The 21,495-nt window shown below is 56.5% G+C and overlaps 4 protein-coding genes across 4 annotated transcripts in view; 3 read left to right on the top strand and 1 right to left on the bottom strand.

Moving 5' to 3' along the window:
* Nucleotides 1-140: 140 nt before the first annotated feature.
* On the top strand, nt 141-2,332 carry VOLCADRAFT_100411 (uncharacterized protein; the record flags this gene model as incomplete). Its single annotated transcript, XM_002958998.1, has 5 exons — nt 141-278; nt 373-539; nt 899-1,000; nt 1,159-1,540; nt 1,934-2,332. The coding sequence occupies 5 exons, from the start codon at nt 141-143 to the stop codon at nt 2,330-2,332; spliced, it is 1,188 nt and encodes a 395-aa protein (XP_002959044.1).
* A 4,650-nt stretch (nt 2,333-6,982) lies between these two features.
* Nucleotides 6,983-8,589, top strand: nuob16 (NADH:ubiquinone oxidoreductase subunit). The gene is made up of 6 exons (XM_002958997.1): nt 6,983-7,119; nt 7,190-7,339; nt 7,417-7,442; nt 7,518-7,589; nt 7,771-7,825; nt 7,950-8,589. Exons 1-6 carry the CDS (start codon nt 7,081-7,083, stop codon nt 8,034-8,036), a joined length of 429 nt encoding a protein of 142 aa, XP_002959043.1. The 5' UTR covers nt 6,983-7,080; the 3' UTR covers nt 8,037-8,589.
* A 1,920-nt stretch (nt 8,590-10,509) lies between these two features.
* Nucleotides 10,510-14,403, top strand: VOLCADRAFT_108440 (uncharacterized protein; the record flags this gene model as incomplete). The annotated part of the gene is made up of 7 exons (XM_002958996.1): nt 10,510-10,584; nt 10,659-10,784; nt 11,158-11,313; nt 11,939-12,173; nt 12,749-12,909; nt 13,221-13,362; nt 14,150-14,403. The coding sequence occupies 7 exons, from the start codon at nt 10,510-10,512 to the stop codon at nt 14,401-14,403; spliced, it is 1,149 nt and encodes a 382-aa protein (XP_002959042.1).
* Nucleotides 14,404-16,309: 1,906 nt separating this feature from the next.
* The window catches only part of VOLCADRAFT_100407 (uncharacterized protein), a gene marked incomplete at both ends in the record, with an annotated part of 6,727 nt that continues 1,541 nt past the window's right edge, over nt 16,310-21,495 (bottom strand). The window contains 7 exons of the mRNA XM_002958984.1: nt 16,310-16,548; nt 16,790-17,597; nt 18,427-18,532; nt 18,715-18,826; nt 19,699-19,803; nt 20,074-20,365; nt 20,911-21,072. Of these exons, the coding sequence (XP_002959030.1) occupies nt 16,310-16,548; nt 16,790-17,597; nt 18,427-18,532; nt 18,715-18,826; nt 19,699-19,803; nt 20,074-20,365; nt 20,911-21,072 (1,824 nt within the window). The remainder of the gene's footprint in view (nt 16,549-16,789; nt 17,598-18,426; nt 18,533-18,714; nt 18,827-19,698; nt 19,804-20,073; nt 20,366-20,910; nt 21,073-21,495) is intronic.

Genomic DNA, 21,495 nt, shown 5'->3' with positions numbered 1-21,495 from the left:
TTTCGAGAGGCCTCAGCGCTTTACGTATATGTTCACGGGCATCCAAGGAGAACATATATTTTCCATGTACCACTACGGCTGGGGGCTGCAGCTTTCGATGCTGGTCGGCTGATGCAACGACATCGGCAGCAGCAGCAGCTATGGGAAGCGCCGGGCGGGCTGGAACCGCGGGCTCATCAGGAGATTCCGCTTGGAGCCCTTTTTCCGCTGTGATGTTCATCCCCAGCGTGGTCTGCGGATGCCTGGCATATTGGCAGTACGAAAGGATGAAATGGAAGGTGCTCTTGGGCCGGATACATAGACGACGTACGGGCGCGGTTTGTATTTTCCCTCTCCCTCCCCTTTCCCTCCCCTTTTGCTTTTATCAATCAGGAGGAGCTCATTCGTCTGCGAGCCGGCATATCAGATGCGGAGGCCAGAGACATCTTTGCAGATAGGGACAGGGACCAGCAGCAACCTCTGAAGGAGTATGACAAGGTGCTGGTCCGAGGGCGCTTCCTGCACGAATACAGTTTGTATGTGGGTCCGAGACCGCGCAGGTGCGTGCCGGGGCAGTGTTCCAGAACGCCTGGGGGTGAGGCTGCCCATGGAGAGGAGTAATGGCGGGAGAGGGCCCCGAGAAGCTGATGTCCCGACACACCACCTGCAGTCCCGCTCGGGGGCCTGCACCGTGGTTCAGAGTTTGCGCGTGCCATCCTTTCCGTCCCTCATTCCTACTGCCACCTTTCCCCGCGCAACTTCTGGCTTTCGTGTTCTTTTTCGCGGGGAAATATTGGGTAACGATTGGGGATTTCCCTTTGGGAAAATATCCCATGGGAACCTAACCGCCGCCCCACCTCACCGTTTGGACCACTCCGGCCCCATCACTAACTGCCGAATCCTGGATTCTCTTCTGGAGATTTGCAATTTTGAATCCGGATTTTTCATTGGTCTGCAGCGTGCCGGAATCCGGGATCCAGGCCGGCTACCTTGTCGTCACGCCCATGGTCAGTGCGGACAGGTACGCGTACGGCTCGACGGGGCTGTCGTACGGGGCTTAGGAAAGGCCGGGTGAAACGGCTGCTGCATGAAGGCATGTGGTATTATATTAATGGAAGGCTGGGTTTGACTGAGTTGGCAGGGTTGCCGTGATTGTACTGCACTCTTACGTAATTGCAGGAAGGGCGTGGTGCTGGTCAACCGCGGCTGGGTTCCTAAGACCTGGAAGGAGGAGGCGGAGGCGAAGGCGGCAGCCAAGTTACGAGCATCGACAGAGGAGGCAGAGCGGAAGGCGCCGGCGCCGGCAGCTACCCCACCCACCGCAACCCACTCACCCACCGCCGCGGCTGGTCGAAGTTGGTGGAGGAGCTGGTTTGGTGGCGGCAGGGGGAAAAGCACGGCCCAAAGCGAACCACAACCAGCGCAGCCCCAACCCCCCAAGGTGGTTCCGGAGCCTGAGGTGGTTGTGGGCGTTATTCAGTACGACGAGCAGCCAAGCAGCTTCATGCCGGCCAACAGGGCGGAGGTTGAGGAGTTCCATTTCATACAACGGGAAACGATGGTGAGCCCTAGTTAGGACTGGATGGAACTCCCTTCCCCCCCGCGGACCCCCTCGCGGATAAGCACCAGACCCACAAGAGCGGGTCGGGATATGGGATCTAGGCTGCGGAACAGCTGGATGTGTGTGTGCGTGTGTGCGCGTGTGTGTGTGTGTGTGTGTGTGTGTGAAGAAGGTAAATGTGGCGAGGTGCCGATACTGTGCTTTTGCGTCGGTTCTTCGACGAGTGAAAGGGGCGTTTAGTCTGCTGCTGCTGATCGCCGTACTGTATGTACGTTCTATGATGTACGGTAACCTCACTTTCGCGGATGTTAGTACACACCGTGCCTGACAGGATGAGGGCGCTAAAAACACCCTGTTGCGTCGTATATCCGTACATGTGCCGTACATGTACAGGCACGTGCGCTGGGTCTGCCACCCGACACGCCGCTCGTCATGGCCGTATCAACCGACCCCGCCGCCTCGCAAGCCGTACAGAAACGCTCCCCGCTGGCGGAAGCGCGCAGCGCCGCTGCCGCCGCTGCCGCTGCCGCGGGGCCAGCAGCAGGCAGTGACGCTCCCACCTCCCCCTCCGCGGCGCCCGACTACCCACTACCCAAGTACGTATCCGACCTCCTCCGTTTCAGCACCATGCCGGGCGATCACCGCAACTATGCGCTGATTTGGGGTACTCTCTGTGTCGTGTTGGCGGCGATGGCGCGGACTGCCGTAATCAAGCCGTTGCGGGGGCCGCGGATCGTGGATGGTCCCGGGGGCAGCGCGCGAGATGCCTGGAAGGCTAGCCAGGCCAACTAGCCGGGCGACTTTGGCGCTTGGGAGTGTGTGAGGTGGCGGTTTGGAAGAGGGCTTAGGGAGGGTCAGTTTTCTGGTCGGATAAGGGCGGATCGAGGGCGGATCGAGGGCGGATCGAGGGTGATGAGAAACATACGGCTGCAGGGGGGGGCGCTGCCAGGTGGGGCAATGTATTCATGGGGGCAAACCATGGCGCATCCAACCAGAGGGGAGATGACTTTGACTACAGCAGGCTTTGTTATACACTACTGCTGTCGGCGCGATTGAGGCTAGAGGTATTTAATTTTGCTATCTGCCTTGTTTAGTTTCAACCAACTCTCGTCAGCCCGATTATGCTTGTGCTTGCGACGGCACCGGTGAGCAGGGGCAGTCTACTGTACATGACCGTAAAAAAATGTGGAAAGGATAGCCAGCCCTGCGGTCACTCTTATGAGGTCGTACTTACGTACGATACACAACAACGATGACAATACCGGCGGGCCGAGTGCCAAAGAGTGTGGCCTACCACCACTGCGATGGCGTACCACCACATGCAGCCCAATCCGAACGAAATGACATACTACTGCAGTCACGGCTAGCCGGCGCAACAACCCCCCTGCAATAGAATCCCGGGTCGACCCAACCGGAAACACCCCCCAGACCGTCAGACTGACGTCAACAAACAGCCAAACCCACATCGTGCAAGGCAATGGTGTCCACCAACAGCAAATAAAACAGGTCCCACGGACTGTTGAGAAACAGGTACCGACTGCTAGCGGCTAAGCGACAACAGCATAACCAAGCCACAAGAAAGTGATTCATGAGATTCTCATCCGAGGGGTAACTCGTGCTGCAGCTGAAAGGAAGCGCCAAGACGCATGTTACGGTATAAAGCGCACTTTTTTCTCCAATTTAAAAAATGCGCATGCAAGTTGACAATCAATCCAAGCAGGGCTCACTAGACATGCCTTAGGCCGCATCAGGTCTTTGCATCATTTTAGGAACGCTGCACCTTGAGGACATGACGACACGACGACAGCAGGCAACAAAATTGGCTTTTTAACGTCAGCTTACACACCAAAACATGTGCGCATCCATTCAGCCCTACGCAACCTTCGCCCCCCGCCCCGGGTGTTACCGACACCCACCTCTTTACCCGTACCCTTCCCATCACCACTCTTTTAACCGAGCAGCCAAACTCTTACCAACCACAAGCCCCTCAACCGACCAGAAGCTCCCTCCTAGCCACTCACAAGCCTCTCACAGTTCTGCATATTCACTTCCCCTAGCGACAGCATCACCTGCCGTACATACGTACGGTGTCCTCAGCCTGCCTGCCCAGCCCCCTAGGAAGGGACGGAAAGCCCCTCGTCGCTGATGATGAATGGTTACTGAAAAGCACGTTGCGTGTTACAGACGAGCAGCACACACATACCGCTTGCCCTGAGCTTCTGCTCGTGTGTACACAGATATACATATACACAAGCACAACCCTACTTCTTGTCGGCCTCGGCAGATTTTTGAAGTGCTGCGGATGGGGGGGTTTGGAAATAACGGTGGTGGAAATGGGAGATGGGCGGGATGTAAAAGCACACAGCGGACCCATTGCTCATCAGTTCTCAAGCTGACCAGGCCCTACGTCCGTACCCGTGCTCGTATGACATTCGAAAGCACGCACGCAAACGGTACTCCCAATCGCAGCAAACACGCCAAGATATGGATGCGAGGAAGATGTGCTAGGTAGACTCATACCTTCGAGTTCTTTTTCAAAAGTAGCATCCAGCTCTGCAGCAGTGGGTGTGGGCGCGACGTCTACTTCCGGCTCGGGCTCTGCCTCAGTCTGCGAATGGAGGCGAGTGGGGTGGAGGATAGCAACACCAGCAAGGCGCGGGGAGTGGATGGATGTGACAGGGGGGAAGCAGCACGTGGTCGAGGTTGGGGTGGCCAAAGCCCGCACAGGACGCCAGGCGAATGGAGGAACGGAGGCAGCGGATTGGTGGGCCAGCGTGCTTTCCCGTGTGTGAGCGTACTCTCCGCCGGCCTTCCGGCTTCTGAAATGTTGGGGTGCCGCGCTGCCATGTCTCAACCGCCGCTACCCCGGATGCTGCCATGAACCAACGGACAACATGAAATTAGGTAAAAATAAGCCTTACGCCCTTAAGAGGAGGCGCGGCTTGCTCCATCAGAAAGGGACCGAACTAATCCTATCACCCTGGCGGGCCAAGTAATAACAATGAAATATTACTCGGACAGCACATAGATTGCACGAGCGGCACATTTAGTATACTGGGAACAACGACGGAGAGTCGATTATGGGGTAGGTCCGAACAACACATCGTCTAACGGAGTTTCTGGACATCAGGGGCCCCCTGCTAGCTTTCCGATCACGACTTACCACGTCTGTTGTTGGGTTGTCCACCTTTAGCGACATACTCCGCTTGAAAGCGGCTTTTGCATCTACAAGGCGCGCGCGGGGTCGATGAGCTGCGTTACAAAGCCACATGGACGCTAGGTTGCGCACCTGTAACGGTTTCTGCCATTCCTGGGATCAAGTATAAAGTAAGCAATAGTACCAAGAACAACTAGTAGTGGACCTTAGATGGTAAGCCTGCAGGCTCGAGAGACGTAAAGTTTGTTGTGTAAGACGTTTCCCGCGTATTTTGAAACAGAGTTTGCTTAGCAGTGCAGCTACACTTGGACCACCTTTGTATCAAACTATCGCGGCGAACCAGTTTCTAACTGTAGGGCATCCCCGTACCCGTACAACCAAAAAGTAAGGTATCATTGCGCCCAGTATGCTGCTTGCATGCTTGTTCTGACTTTCACAGTTTCTTCTTAGACCCTCGCTTCGATCCTCGACTCTAGAACAATCTTACGAGCGTGCAAAGAGCCAAACGGTCCTGATCGTTGCTCAAGCGCATGTTCGACTCGACGCATGACGCGGGCCAGGTTTGCCACCGGGGAACTTCACGGAAAGAAACCCCTGGGACTTTGCTAGGGGACAGGCGCCACAACAGGCGCCTCATTTAGAGCGTCGCATAAAATGCCCCGTGCAAAAGGGACATGCACGGACATGGTGACTGAGAGTGTATTTCCACAGCGGATTAACGTCGCGGATTAACCCTCTGTCCTCCATCGATACTTGCCCAAACGGCTAAGTTGTTGGCAAACTTACCTCGCCTTTTCAACCTTTGGTTCCCTAGCTCGTACCAAGGACTTCCGTGCCCTAACCCCTGGCCTTAATCCGCACTGGAAATACACCCAGAAGGCTAAAAGTGCTGACAATAGAAATGAAACCCATGTACAGGTTCCCTGGAGTAATCTTCTGCCTGTTCCAGTCCAGAAATCGACAAAGGCCCGCAATTACATGTCCTAATTATCGTACACATACATGAAGTATACAAGGTGTAACTCCTAACCAGCCCGCACATGGTGCAAGAAACCCGTGCAGACGACCAACTTGCAACTTGTGCTTACTGAACGGCCATTACGGAAGGCCGTTTGGTGACTGGATTAGCGCTTTTCCCTAGCCGCAGCTGCTGTGCATGCGCATCCTTTAGGCGGCGGGGAGTGAGACACCCTAGCTGCCCATTCACAGCTCCCAGAAGTACAGCAAATCTTTGAGGCACCGCCCATAACGAGTATCCATGCATAACGTAAATCAAAGGGATGCTTATCATGTGTTTTGCATGAACTGACTTGATTCTTTGATCGCTAGTGAAGGGGGAAACCCATGTTTTTGCAAATTTATCTAAAATAGTGGGAAAATGTAAAACCCATAAAAGGACCCTCATGCCATTTTTGGGTTTTAGTTTTTCAGTTGCAGGGGCTCCATCCATATTGTTGGCCCCAGGCTGTGTGTGCATGAAGTTCACACATAAACACAAACAAGCCTCATGTATGACACTGAACGACAACAACAGCCCCTACCTTTCCAGACAGGCCACGATATACACGCTTGTGACATGCACCTCCATGGAGATGGGTTGGACAACATTTTCATATTAAACAGGTTTCCAGCCACATTGTTACCCACACAGCATAGAAGTGTGAATGAAGCATGGTTAAGGACGGCTTCCATACACCAGGCGGTGTGCCGGGCAAGGTTTGTAATGTAGTCTCGGCGAGGTCGAACCTTCCTCGAGGGGTGCCTGTGTGGTTCCCTTTTACTGCTTAACTCCTCATCCTGGCTTATAATAGCATATCGCCAGAGGTAGTGTGCCAGGCTTGTCCATGAGTTATGCCTTGCTTGCTGAACCCAGTTCTAGGGCAACGCGTGACCGTTGAGAAGGCCGTCGAGTTGAGCGGTGTTTCGGGGGTTGCGTCCCGGAGACCCCTTGCTCTACTTTTTCCCTTCAAGAAGTTATGCATATGCTTGTTACATGTCCGAAAGCAAACCCCCTTCAGCGCTGTCAGGTCCCCGACAGGGCGGGATTGAGTAGTATTGAAAGCTGATTTAGGTACGCAAGGGCCCGGAATGACGGGTGCTCTGTGATTCAGGTTGTAGTTGAAGCCACTGCCGTTTCATGAGTTTGCTATGCAAAGGGATAGCTGTGTAAGCCATAGCGCTAGGATTTAAGGCTTTTGAGCTCGTCCGCACTGTACGGCAATCATTGGCCTTTCTTTGCCTCCTGTGCACATTTTGAAACGTTTCAGCTTACTAAGTGTAGTCTGCAGGATAGGTGGAAAACTTCTAGGATATTAGAGGTTGCGCTTAGTCCTTCCTACAGACTACGAGCTTGGGGGCCTGAGTGGCCCTAAGTTCTGACAAGATGACGGAGGTCTTGAAGCGGGGCTTTCCCGGCATGAAGGTGTAAAAGTATTGCATGTCCACTTGTTTCTTTCCAAAGATGACCACATCGGCGTATCGGCGCTGCGCAGAGCGTCAAAGATATGGGCATTGTGCAAGATGCGCCACCTCCTGGAGGCTTTCCTTCCATCCGTATAGAACGCCGTCTTCCCAACACGGGCCCAACGGGTGTCGCCATCTTTGCGGGGCTCGCTGCCATTATGGGCTATGGATTTTACAAGGTCAGTGCAGAATGGCAGCAGTGAAAGCTGTTAATTGTCCATTTTTGAACCGTGCAATGCGCCCTCCTGGTCCGCAGCTGAGCGAGCGGCGTCAGGTGAAGAGGTACGCTACGAGGGGCATGCTTGCCTGAGTGCTTGGCATATAAAGCATCATGGTTTAACACATGTGAGTACACAGGTTTGAGGCTGATGAGATTCTCACCGTGCGGAGGATTGTGCAACCCGTCGTTCAAGCGGAATGGGACCTCAGGTGCGGGGCATCGGGGTCTCGATCACGGCATGAACATGCCCAAGAAATTTCTAGGTTTTGAAGCTTTGGACAGGCAGCCTACCGAGCTTAGGCAGCCTCCCCGGCCCCTCGTTTGCGCTCGTGTTCCCCACTGTCAGCAGTCGGTCGCGGCCTTACACAGCACTGCCCTTTCTATTTGCAGGTACTTGGAGCATCTGCGCAAGGAGCGGGAGGAGGAGGCCAAGATCATGAAGAACGTGGGTTTCTCTGGGGTTGCGGTTGATTTCGGCGGGTTAAACACGGGACCTTTTCCTCCTGGGTTTGGGCTGTGGGGACATGTGCACTTTTCATTTCCGTCGTATACCATCCTTTCTGCTGCAGGTTCCTGGATGGAAGGTCGGCGAGTCTACCAGCCGCCACAGGTGGCTGCCGCCCCTGGAGTCATGGGACAAGCGCCCGCTCATCTAAGTACACCCCGCCCCAGTAGTCCCAATCAATCAATTACCTCGTTGCTCTTTTTCTCTGTCAGCCGGTTCTAGCCAGCCAGCTAGGCAGCCGCGAGAGCAGTCTTGTTTCGGAGTTTCGCCTCGTCTTCGTGGCTGTGGGGTGGTCGTCACTGCTGCAGATGGGCTCTTAAGTGTTGCCAGGTGTTGCTGCTGATGTGTGGGACAGCAGCTGCAGATCGCCTCTCGGCTGGGGCTTCCGAGGCGGAGGGGGAGGGGTAATGTTGTCATGAAATGGGGCTGGTGCAGAGCCAACCCGCGGTGGTACCACTTCTGTTGCAGCGGAGTACTGCAAATCGTCACCTTGGAGATGTGCTGAACCTGATGCTGATGCTGCTTGGGCGGCAGGCTGAGTGCGGCTGTGGTGGTGGCGGGGGCGGCGGCTACCACACCCTGCGTCCGTGGTCGCCGCCGCGTGTAACAGCAGACATCCCTGTACGGCTCTTTGGATTGGAAACATCCCCCACACACGTTAAGGGACTCCGCCGTCCTCCGCTGTTAGTTGATCGGCGCTTCTCCTTTGGGAGGTTTCTTGCCTCATGAGGTTGGCACCGCCCTGAGGTGGATTTCTACACACAACAAATCTGTCTTTGCGGCGAGGACTCCCTCATCGTCAGGATACAGAAGGAACACACCAGGGGGTCCCCGGCCACCGGGAGGGGGTTGCTTCCCTCACCCGGCCTCACCCGCTATTAAACAAGCGCGCATGGAGCAGTGGCTTGCGGATGCACTGCGGTGTTGTGCCGTCAGTACAGTCGTCGGTGCCCTTGGTATGGCCTTTGGTATACAACGCATGCGGTGGTGATTTAGTTCCTTCCTACCTAGTCCGAGTCCTGGGTTCCTGCCGGGTGGTATGTATGTATGTGTGTGTCCATGGCTGCTGTCTGGAGGTTCTGCGTTGGTGCTCCATCTCCGGCCATGTCGACAGCCACTTGGTGCTGATGGCGCTTGGTGAACGGAGGTGGAGGGGGCGGAACAAGGAGTGGGCTCCGAAAGGCCTTGTGCATGGGTGCGGAATCACTTTGTAACCGCAGGTGGTGTGGTCCAGGCAGGGCGATGTGATATGGCGGTGCGGATTGGCTGATGGTAATGGGTGGCGGCGGCCGTGTGCTGTGGTTGTGAGAAGGGAAGTTGGGAAAGGCGGGTCTGTAGTCTGCACGGGGTGATTCCGATGGGCGATGTGTACAGGATGGCGACTGTACTGGGGATGTCCTCTGCTGAGGCGCTGAGGCCCCCCGCCCTGCGTTGCGTCGAATGTTGGAGTGGGCAGAATTTGGGGGGGGAGGAGCCGGAAAACGGGTTTAGGGTTTAGGGGTGCAGTGCGGTGTGGGGGCTCACAATAGTCGAAGCTTGGGAGATGTAGCGATAGTGTGCCAAGGGATTTTAAGCAGCTGTCTTGGCTACAGTTCCGGGGCAGCAAGGGAAAAGGGGCTTCAACGCAGCCGGAGGCGCTCCTGGAAAGCCTGAGCGGGGCAGTAGGGCCTATTGCTGTCGTTGGCTTGCTTGCTTGCTGGTGCTATATATAGTAGGCAATGTGCATGTGAAGTGAGTTGCTTTGTATGTCTTGTCTTTTTTGTCAGCGCGATGAGGAAACAAAATGAGCTGTGCTGCGGCCATGTACTGCATTGCATCTTTGGCGTTGGCTGTAAACAACCGGCTTTGCTGCTGCTTATGCATCCGATCTCGGTGATGTTGAGCCCCTAGTCGGGTATGTGAGGAGGAATTAGGGCGGGCGGCCTGTTGAGGGAGATATACGTAAAAAGGGGGGTAGGCTCCGTCTTGAATGACGATGGGCAACACTGCCAACAGCAAAAGCAGCAGTGGAAGCTGGGAAGCCCTATTAGCGGAGAGCAGCAGCACAGCTGTCGTACTTCTGACCAGCAAAACGTTCAGCCTCTCCAATCGCCGCTAATATCGTCCTAAGGCCCTGGCTTCTTGTACCCCGAAACGTGAGAGAAACGGAGAACCTAGCAGGGCGCATTCATCACGGCAAGCATGTTGCGTTCTGCTGGCAAGTGTGTTGGAATCGCGTATAAACTGCATGTGCGCGGAATGTATATGCGGCAATGGAAACCTTATTTGGTACTATTTCCCTAAGATTTTCTTAGGTTTAATAGGAAATTCGCAAACCGCGCGCAATGGAAAGTTAGGCGAAGACCAACTTCACGGCAATTAACACATCAAGTGATTGTTCCGCAAGACGCCCGGGGGGCCCAATCGGCGCCTTAAAAGCTAGAAGGCTTCAATAGAGGCCATAGATTTAAAATAGCCTCTGAAGAAGTCAGAGGTCAACGTTGTCATGTGCAGCAGGGCCCATGCCGTGCTATGCACCGTGCTGTGTTAGGCATTGCCGACTGGGAAGTTTGAGTGCTTATATCTGGCTGATTATGTTTCTCATTTTGGTTGACTAAGTTTAGGTTGTTAGAAACCTGACTTTTATGGGATGCCAAGCTTTCATAGCACCATGGATAGCCCCTTTGTCGTTGGCCCTGGCTGCTGGTGCAGGAGCGATGGTAGTGATGCATTCTTTCAACTTGCACACATGGGTGGATTTCGTGAATTTGTTCCATCGGGTTCCTGATTGCAGCTGTGTTATTTGTACGTATCAGCTGTGAACCGCCTCAACGATGGCGTCAGCAAAGGCGTTCTAGACCTCATCGGGAACACGCCTCTAATACGAATCGCTAGCCTGTCTGAGGAAACTGGTTGCGAGGTAAGGATGTGACCTTTTTATCTTCACCTGGGTTCTTGCTTCCGTTATCCCTCTAGGTGAGCGATGTTCCGGGTCGTATTCATAGCCCAAACGAAGTCGTTGATTTCACCGTCAACCGCCCACGTGCGCACATGAGCCTTCACCTACCCATAGCGCAATCCACCCCCCAGCTTCAGCCTTCCCTCAGCCAATCCCTCCAGCCCCGCACGCCGCCAGGCGGATCGCTACCCATCTCTCACCACTCCCTCCGTATGCCGCCTACTTCCACAAGGCTTCCGTCTACCGCCATGATACTGCTCATTTCCCTCTCTTTGACACTGCCGAAGCGTGAGTATTAAACCGCGCCATTCCCCCCACGTCTATTCCCCGTCAGATTTTGGCCAAGGCTGAGATGCTCAACCCTGGTGGCAGCGTCAAGGACCGTGTAGCGCTTCAAATCGTGCGGGAGGCTCTGAGGGAGGGGCGGCTGCAACCCGGCAGCCTCATCACGGAGGGGACGGCGGGCAGCACCGGAGTCAGCCTTGCAATGGTGTGTGTGTACCGCTGTGTGTGTGTGTGTGACCTGTGTGTGGACTCTGTGTGTGTGTGTGACCTGTGTGTGTACCTGTGTGTGTGTGTGTGTGTGTGTGTGACCTGTGTGTGTGACCTGTGTGCGTTCTCTTGCACATTCATACCCGGGCCTGACGCTGGCCAGGGGCACCTAACCGTGTACCCCAACTGGAGCGACCGCCGAAGCGCTCTCCCCCTAGCGGGAGGAGAGGGGCATGAGGGGTCCCCACAGTCCCCTAGTACTGCTCGACCGAGGGCGCGCGACCTTGGTCTCTATCTCATGTAATCGTGTACGTGTGTGGAGAGGTATGATTATGTGTGTAGTCTGCTGTGTGTAGTCTTAGGTGTGTCTGAAATTTCGGCGCCTCTGGGGGATGCTGCCCGTGGGTTCGGGGCCACCCGGGGCCGCGCTCAGTGCAGGTGCTGGCGTTATGGTGGGGTGTGTTAGGCGGGTGGTGGTGGTACCAGTACGGCCACACGGCGATGGCATCTGGAGATGAGAGAGGCCTTTCCAATCCAAGGCCTTCTCAAATCCTTATTCACCCAAGACACCTCCTTATCACTGTCCACCTTAAGAACAACGACTAACCACCAACTGACCGCAGGTAGCTGCAGCGCTCGGCTGTCGTTGTTCGATTATAATGCCCGACGATGCGGCTGTGGAGAAAGCCAACATGATACATGCGTACGGCGCCACTGTACAGCGCGTACGGCCCGTATCCATCGTACATCCGGACCATCCTGTCAACGTAGCTCGCCGTATAGCTGCCAGCACTCCGGGGGCCCTGTTCGCGGACCAGTTCGAGAATGAAGCCAACTACCGTGCGCATTTGAAGACCGGTGCGTGCTGCATGCGAATAGTGGGTTGACGACCTCATCACCCACCACCAATCTAAACAAGGGTACCGTTACCCAGTTCTCGGTGTTTACCAGCTGTCTATAAACTTGGCAGTTCATGGACACGTCAAGAGAGCGACCATTCCTAATTACGGATTTTCCGACTTCGGAAAAATCTGTTGATAGCCAGGTGTGGGTGAATGTACGAGCCCTTCCAGTTCCACTCTCTCCTGGACTTCCCTTGGAGCGCGTTTTTTTAAAGTCCGTTGTCGTACTGTGCCGTACTGTATCTATCTGGGTTTGTCCGGTGTTCCGTACCTTCCCCCAGCTCCCCTCTTTCTTAAGGCGTGCCGCTGGCTAACCACGTCGTCGTTGGTCGCTCTATGCACCACCCCCCGGGGGTGTTGGTAGCCGGCCTCGTGACAATGACCGTGCACCTGTAAGCGCGTATGCCTGTATCTATGTAAGCCTGTATGCATGTATGCAACGGTGTTTGTATATGTATGTATGTATGTATGTATATGTATGTATGTATAAGTAAGCATGTATGTATGTATGTCCGTATGAATATGGCGCAGGTGAGGAGATTTGGCGCCAAACCCGGGGCCGAGTGCAGGCCTTCGTGTCCGGTGCGGGCACTGGCGGCACCATCGCCGGGGTCTCCGTTAGCCTCAAGGCGAGGAACCCGCGGGTGAAGGTCTTTCTGATCGACCCACCGGGAAGCTCCCTATTCAACAAGGTCGGGCAGTTTGGGTGGGGGAGGGGGTGGGGGAGGGGGGTTGTTACCATTGCTAAAGGGAAGAATTTTAATATTTTCCTCTGCAATAACTTTTTCCTGTAATATGTAAAAAAGAAATTTGATCTTTTTAATGTGGTTGCATCGCGTGCTATAGGGCCCTTCTGTGAGCGAGTGTGATGACGAGGTGACGAACCCTCGACGGGAGAGGGGGGGGACAGAAACGGAGGGGAGCCTCGAAGGTGCCTGGACCTCTGACAAGATATGGATATGGATATTCACAAAATGCACGTCATATCGCGACATACATACAGGTGAAGCGTGGCGTGATGTACACCTACGAAGAGGCTGAGGGCAAGCGCCTCCGAAACCCCTTCGACACCATAACAGAGGGGATAGGCATCAACCGGCTCACGGCCAATTTCGGCAAGGCCGTCATCGATGACGCATTCCGGGGTAAGCTAGCTGCACCGTACGGCATGGTGGGAATGAGAGTCTGCGGCAACACATAGGTTGTTCCCATCGAAAGGCAGTTAAGAGAGCAGCAGCGCGGAATCCGGGTTGCAGCTCTACAAGCGGCGTGTGGCGGCTGTTTCCAGCCCGCCAGCCATGGGAAGGAGCTAGGGGTAACCTGGGGGCTCGCATGCTGCTGCTGCTACTGCTGCTGCTACTGATGCTGTGAAACCATCTGGTGAAAACCTATTGTGTTTTGTTTTGCTTTCCGCTGGGTGGGAATCGCACCCTCGGTAGGCGGAAATTGGCGGTAATGTCCTCCTCCCCTTTTCCTGCTTGTCGGCAACACTTTGACTTTACGTTTTAGTCCTTCACAGCGGTTTGGTCCTAGTGGTGCAGGTTGGGGCGAAAAATTAATCCTCCCTAAACCCCCGAATACTATTTTGTTTTTCTTCCCTCAATCGGCCTTCATTTCCCCCACCTAGCGTGGTCGTGTGTCACACGACGCGATGTCTCTTTCGCACCATCACGCGGCTGCACCCCTACCACCACCCCCACCACCCCCACCACCACCACCACCACCACCACCACCGCACCACCACCACCACCACCACCACCTTCACCGCACCACCACCACCACCACCACCACCTTCACCGCACCACCACCACCACCACCACCACCACCACCTTCACCGCACCACCACCACCACCACCACCACCTTCACCGCACCACCACCACCACCACCACCACCACCACCACCACCACCTTCACCGCACCACGGGCCCCCAGGGACTGACCGTGAGGCTGTTGAGATGGCTCAGTTCCTGCTGCGCAACGAGGGGCTGTGGGTGGGTTCCTCAGCCGCCATGAACTGCGTGGGGGCGGTCAAGGCCGCCCGGGCGCTGGGCCCGGGCCATGTGGTGGTGACACTGCTGTGTGACGGCGGCCACCGGCACCTGTCGAAGTTCCATAATCCCGAGTATCTGGCGCAGATGGGCCTTACACCTCTCAGCAAGGGCCGGGAACTGGGCTTCGTGGCGTGAGGGGTTCAAAGGAGCGTAAATTGTGTGGAGGGATGGAAATTTCGAGTTGGCAGATGGGAATGGTGTCGAAAGTTGTTCGACATGGATTGGATTTGGGATTCCGAGTGGTCTTTGGGGGGGGGGGATGTGGTTGCAGTGCGATATGAGGAGTTAGGGTACTTCGTTGTTGTCAAGGGGCGAATCCGTCGATAGATGTGGTTACCAGTGTGCTCCAACATACTAACCCCCAGACTGTAAATCCGTATTTAGCAATAATGGGACTATCGGGTCTGCCATACCTGTTGGTCTTTGATTCGTTTTAAAACGATACTCTGCCTTCATTATGCCTGGATCAGAAGATCTTGGCAGTGCCCTAAAAAGGCGATGTCGCCGTCATTTTCACTGTATGGAGGTAACGCCCGCGTGTGTGTGTGTGTGTGTATGTGTGCACATGTACTGCGGAGATAGCGGCTTGCGGCAGCAGAGGCGCATGCGAAGCTAGATGCAGCTTGGGAGTTTCCGTGGTGAAGGCGTCGAAGACCGATTCAGGGACTGTGGAAGAAGAGGAGGGGATTAGAACTCAGCGCAGCCCTGACACCGCAATGTTGAATGGCCCCGAAGAAGAGTGACGGGCTGCGCCTCTGGGAGGTGGATGGGAAAGGCGGCCGGAATGTGATAAATAACTGTAATGCTGCGAGGAGATGACCATAATTACGTAGCCGGGACATCTCCAGGAAATCCAAATCACTGGAGGCAGCGAAAGAGGGCCCGTTAGAAACGTTCTTGTTCTCGGTGGAAAGCCATCACAGCCTACACAGGAGATGGTCTAAGAGCGCTGAGCCCTTCCGTTGGAGAAGAAACGGGGAAAGGTGGCTAAGAACCTAGCTGTATGTCCTTCTGGCTTTGGCATATTTGGAGCTTTGGAGAGATGGATGCCCCGCAGGCATCCGCAGGCAGATATCCCGTCCTTCCAAGACTCGTGACGCTCATTCCCAACCCAAACATGCCGTGAGAAAGGTGGAAAGCAATACCGCCACCGACGCAAAAAAACCCTTCTTATACGAAACACTCATGCCAGTCATGGGCAGTCAAGTCATTCGCCATGTGCCCGTGTGCCCGCATGTGCTGGTTCGATGAGCATTATGATAAAAAAGCGATTAACTAAATCCTTCTGTCACTGATTTGCCCATTACGCAACGGCCTTACGCGTCCTCCCTTCTCCAAGTCTTTCAGCAGGAAAGACGCAGCACCGTATGAAACAAGCAGAGGACAGCCCCGCAAGAATCACGCACGGAACACACAAACATCGCATCGGCTTCTTGGCTTTCCCAACATGCCTTAAGACGCCCGCAAAAGGCACACACTTCTATATATAAGAATGTGCAGATGGGGGAAACCGAGCACGCCCCTGCGTTGCGTGTGGAATCCAGCCACATGTAAACATGAGCATGTTTTAACACCTAAAAACAACGCCGCCTGTAAGCATACGTGCGGTTATCGAGAACCCCTGCTCTCAAGGCTATAGCCTATGTCCCGGTGTCCAACGCACACACACACACCCCTACGCGGACCTGCCCGTATGTAGCAAGAAACACCAAAACGCCGCCAGCGCAGAGGTTTCGACAGCGTATCAGGAAGTACGTTGCAAACCCTGACAGACACCGCCTGCACAAAACAACAGCGTAACCCAAACCTTTTAATACGCAGCAAACCCCTATGACGCAGCGGGACCGCAGAGGAAAGCAAGTCCCAAGAAGGAAGAGATCTCACATCTCGCCATGTAAGAATCCCCAAACCAAAGCCATCAATGGAGAACCTAGTCGCCGGCTCGAAGGGCGCATCACTGAGCAGACCATGACGCACGCATGACGTCCATCACATCCACTGCGAAGCGCGCTGATAGCACCATCCCCCCACACGCTAGACTTTAGAAACCCAAGCCCGCAAACGGGTCGAGATTCTTATGCCCCGCTGCGCCATGTGCGGCACCGGCCTTGTTCATCGCCATTGACGCGCTGTTGGCCGCCGCCGCGGCGGGCACTGCCGTGGCACTCGATGGCGCCGGCGGAGGCGGCGGGAAGGCGGCGAACGAGGACGCCGTGAAGGCGCCAGCTGCGGTGGATGGCGCCGCGGGGTTCGCCGGTTTCGATGCGCCGATAAAGTCACCTGGGCCCAACAAGAAGCAAACAGTGAGGGCAGTTCGGCTCTCATCCCCCCCTCTGTACCTGACCTCGACGCGAGGTGCGTTTATGAAAGATTCGGGGGCTTAGGCCTAGACGGGGCCTGGAGGGAAAGAACATCATGGCGCAGCGCACGCAAAGACTGACAAAAGCAAAAGGCCGGAAATAACCGCAGTCCGTTAGATAGCTGGGTGGCACGCGGACCCATCCACGCACCCTCCACTCACCCCCAGAAGAGCTGGGCCCGAAGAAGTCATCAAAGCCGCTCGCCATCGCGGCTGCCGGTGGTGCCGCCGCCATCGACCCAAAAACGTCAGAGGACGCCGCAGCAGCCGGCCGTGCAGGCGCCGCTGCCACTGGCGGCGCCGACACGAAGGGGTCAAACGCCGCCGCCGCTGCTGCTGCCGCCGCCGCCGCGGGTTGAGGTGCAGCCCGCGCAGCAGCGGCCATGGGAACCGGTGCCGGCGTGGATCCAGATGCCAGTGTAGCGAAGGGATCCGCCACTGGCGCCGCCGCCGCCGCAGCGGCAGGCTGCAGTGTCCGTCCAGGCTGCGGCGGCGCAGCCGTTCCAAACGCGTCGAATGATATGGGCGCTGTTACGGGTTGTTGTTGTGCCGCTGGCTTCGCCGCTAGCCCGACTGCAGCGGCAGCTCGTGGTGGTGGCGCCGACAACGACGCGAAAGGGTCCGCCACCGCGGCAGCACCGGCGGGTGCTGCTGGGCGTGATGCGGCCATGGACGGCAACGCGGCCGAAGAATATGAAGATGATGATGATGCGAGGGCGGCAAAGGGATCCGCGGCAGGGGCCGCGCTGGGCGCGGCTGAGCTGGCAGTGAGTCCCATTCCCACAGTCACGGGTGCGTGAGGCGCCGGGGCCGGATCACCTAGCTCAGAGAATGCATCAAAAGGAAGAGGGGCCCGGACCGGCGGTTTGGCGCTGGCCGCCGACGCCGCCGCGGCTGTGATGCCGCTTCCTGCCGTGTTGCCGCTCGCAGTTGGTGCCGCGCCGCCACCGCCGAAGAACACGTCAAAGCCCTACAGGAATTGAGAGTATTGGGGGTTAAGAGGATTGGTTGCGGTGGAGGAGAGCTACCAGCAACCCCGGGTGGTTACCCCCCGTTGGCGTGACAGCGACCGAAAGCGGGGACCACAAGGGGGGGACAATAAGAGCGACAGCAAGCGGAACACTAGGCCCTGCAATGTCGCGGCCTGTGGATGCCCCCGCTGGAGGCAACACACCGCTCATGATGCGATAGAACCGGTGGAGGTGGGGTGCCTCCAACGCCTCAGTGGGAGGAGTCCCCAAAGCGGGGCGGGAATAATAACAATTGTGAATGATAATTGCCGCACCTGGCGCAGGGTAGTAGCGCAGATGGTGCCATGCATGCGCCTCTCTCTCTCTCCCTCTCTCTCTCCCCCACACACACTCTCTCCCTCTCTGTCGCAATCTCATAACAACGGTCATGAAACCACTTCCAGCAACAAAACCCCAAAGCTTAAACACTCCCCACCAACATACACACGTGGCCAAGCAATGCGCTATCATCCTGCCCCTTCCGCCACACATCGACACACCCACGATGCGACATCTCGACACTACCCCCCCCCCCTGAAGCCTGCAGCCTCTGCCAGAAGTCAGAAGAGGACTCCCCAAGCGCCACCACCAGTGTGACACCAGGCAAAGAGTACTCAGAGAGATGCCAGGGGAGCTGATCCCTTCTTACAACCAGGACGAACCATATCCATATCCGGGTCAAACCAGGTCTTGTATGCAACAAATACACCAGCAGCTCTCCGCAGCTCCTTACATAGCACCTACTGCAGAAACGCTGTTCATTACACACACGCACACACACACACAGACCTCTCTAAAGGACTTACCGATGGAGCCACGGTGGTGGGTGCTGCTGCAGCTGGAACCGCCGCTGTAGGGGCAGCAGCTGCTGCCGCCGGCTGCACGCTGGTAGCGGCTGCAAAGTCCGCAAAGGGGTCCGCAGCAGCAGCAGCAGCAGCAGCAAAAGAACCTGTAGCTGGAGCTGCTGCTGCTGCTCCGGAGCTGGCTCCGAAGGCCGCGTCCCAATCCAATGCGCTACTGCTACTGCTCCCTTGCTGCTGCTGTTGTTGTTGTTGGGTTGCCGGCTGGGGGACCGACGGCATGTCCGCGAACAGGTCAATCTCGTTGCTGCTGTTCGGCTGTTGGGCAATAAGGCTCGACGGCTTGGTGGACTGGCCGGGCGGCGGCGGCGGCGGTGGCACCAGCTTAGCTGAAGGGGTGCGTAAAACAGCGAAGAAGGGGCCAAATGTGCGACGCGGGTGAGATTAGGGTGAATGAGCGGATGCTGGGCGTGTGCAGAGACGGGCCGTGCAAGATACACACTGTGTGTGGAGGTCGTGCATGTGTGGGTGTGTGTGGGTTTTGTTATCAGTTGGTTGGTGCCACGGCGCGGCGCCGACCGACCATAGCAGCTCCGGGACCACAAAAGGCCTGACCCACTTCTGTACCCACTTGCGGTCCGACCGGTAAAAACGAAAAAACCGAAACACCGCTTGCATCCTCCTCCACGTGCCCAACAACGCACGCACTACTGGATGAGGATATGCTGTAGCTACTGTAATTGTTGGGCGCGCGCGATATATACCCTCAACTTGACTTGATCGCCAAGACGGGCCTCTTGCTTGCTCCAGAACCAATCACATGGCAGATCGTTTATCATATCATATCATATCCATCATGCAACAAATGATGAACCCCGTTCTTATATTGACCAGAAATAGTCCCTAGGTTCCTCAGTATCCTCAGCAATAACGAAAAGTCCATCCGCCAGTCCAACCAAACGTTTGTTTGTCCAGGAAGCTTTATAGAACCCCGTAGATTCCATAGTAACAAGGCGCAGCGGGAAGCCACAACAATCAGGATGATGACGACGACGTCGCGTAAAAAGCCACAGAATGGAGGGAGGGGGGGGGCCAATAAGACGGACCACTGACGAATGGAGGGGGTCGGGGAGAGGGGAGAGGGTAGGGAAGCTACAACCAGCGCGACTGAGGACCTGCGGACCACAAGCCCCCCACGAGACCCCTCGGCCTATGCGGGTGCAGAAAGCCCCCTGGGATATCCCCCACGTAAGCAGCTCACCCAGGCTGCCCGTGCTGTTGGAGGTCGGGAGGCTGATGTTGGCGAAGGTGGCGGCAACCGCCGGGTTGATCTTCACGTCCGACAGCTTCTTCGGCGCCTTGGCATCTGGGCGGGTGTATGGGTGGGTGTATGGGTGGGTGGGAGACGTCACCTCGGTGTGATAGCCTGTCAGGTTTATCAGGTCCGTGGTTGTAGTGGTTGTGGTGGTTGTCGGCCAGTCAGGGTGCACGGTAAGTGCCAGTCAGCGGCACCAGAAACCCAGAGCCTATGTTTTCTTCCCCCCCCCCTTGTGCAGGCGGTCCGCCCCCCCCCGGCCGCCGTCCCGCGGCCATCTCTCTGTCCCTCCCTCCGGGAGCCACCACGACACCCACTGACTTGCAGCCGCCGGGTCGACCAGTCCCGGAGGGGGTCCCGTAGCCGCCGCATCTTGCAGCGCCCCTTCCGCTTTCAGCCGCTCGATTCGCTTGCGGGTCGCCTCGAAGGGGTCTTCCGCCTCTTCGCCGCTGCCGGCGGCTATCCGCACGGCCTCATCCCGGGGCCGATCCGAGGGGGCCGGGCCCCCCCCGGCCGCCAGAGCGGAGCCCGAGTAATAGCCAGAGGAACCAGAGCCGTTGCGGTCTTGTTTGGATGAACTGGGCATGTGCACGCTTTCCGTGCCACCGAAGCCCTGGCGGTGGACAGGTGGGAGGGGATGTGAAGAAGGGGAAATGGATGGGCCCTGGCCAATGGAGAAGAAGCAGGAGGAGAAGAGAGAACGATGGAAGAACCGGAGGAAATCAGAGCGACGTCGGGGGAGAAGGATGTGTATATATGTATGTATATCCTTCTCCCCCAGCGCATAATGCCGTGTAGCGGGGGAGGTCCACGGCCGGCCGACCGGCCGACCAGTCGTGCTGCCAGGCTGCAGGCGGACACAGGCTTGAGAGCTCTATAACTCAATATAGCCTGCGGGTTGGACTCTCAGCTGGGTGTTTTGAAGGCTGCACATCCATCCATTCATTCCTTTATTCGGATCGTTCTCTACCTTTCGCTACCTTTCTCTTCACCTATCACTGACCACCCCAAGCAAGCAGCAAGAACAAAACGTTGTCCAACTTTTTGCCCTAAGATAACCAGACCCGGTTTTCCTTGTCCAGGGTTCCACTGGCCCACTGCTGGCCAAGCAAGGTGATCATCCCGTCCAAGCCGTCCAAGCCGATCGCCCGGACCAACCTGGCTTCGGCCGCCATAGCCGCCATTGCCAAAGCCGCCGTATCCGTATCCGCCACCGCCACTGCCGCTGCTGCCGTACCCAGTGCCGCCAAAGCCCCCAAAACCTCCCCCCCGCACGTCGGAGGAAGAGACGCCCTTGAACTTGCTGGCGTTGCGAGCCGCCTGCAAAGCCACGACAGCCAAGACGGCGTGAAATCCCACCCAGGTGAATTCTTCTCCATTCATGCACCACCAGAGAATTACTCTCCCCCAAGTACTCTCTCCCAAGCACTCTCCCCCAACTACTCTCCCCCAAGTACTCTCTCCCAAGCACTCTCCCCCAACTACTCTCTCCCAACTACTCTCTCCCAAGCACTCGCCTCCTGTTAGAGGCCCAATGCAACTGATCATGCGCAGATCAGAGTGACCGGATCCCCGCACACACCCGTGAGACCCAGGGGCGAGGTAACCCCTTTCATCAACCCCAGATCGCTCCCATCCGGCCCTCCAAAGCCCCCCAAGAAGCGCCCAATGCTTTACCATCGGGGAACAGCGCAAAAGCGCAATGGCGAGTGTGTGTTTTTCCTCCCTCCCTCCCTCCCTCCC

Source organism: Volvox carteri (genome assembly GCF_000143455.1).
Source record: "Volvox carteri f. nagariensis unplaced genomic scaffold VOLCAscaffold_117, whole genome shotgun sequence".
NCBI lineage: Eukaryota > Viridiplantae > Chlorophyta > Chlorophyceae > Chlamydomonadales > Volvocaceae > Volvox > Volvox carteri.
The sequence above is the reverse complement of the archived record's forward strand: the minus strand, read 5'-3'. Positions and strand labels throughout refer to the sequence as shown.

Excerpts from the sequence above, each read along its gene's own strand:
- nuob16 (XM_002958997.1), top strand. The coding sequence starts at position 7,081 with ATGACGGAGGTCTTGAAGCGGGGCTTTCCCGGCATGAAG. Across the intron at positions 7,443-7,517 it reads GAGCGGCGTCAGGTGAAGAG|GTTTGAGGCTGATGAGATTC; the intron begins GTACGCTACGAG and ends GTGAGTACACAG. Across the intron at positions 7,826-7,949 it reads AGGCCAAGATCATGAAGAAC|GTTCCTGGATGGAAGGTCGG; the intron begins GTGGGTTTCTCT and ends TTTCTGCTGCAG.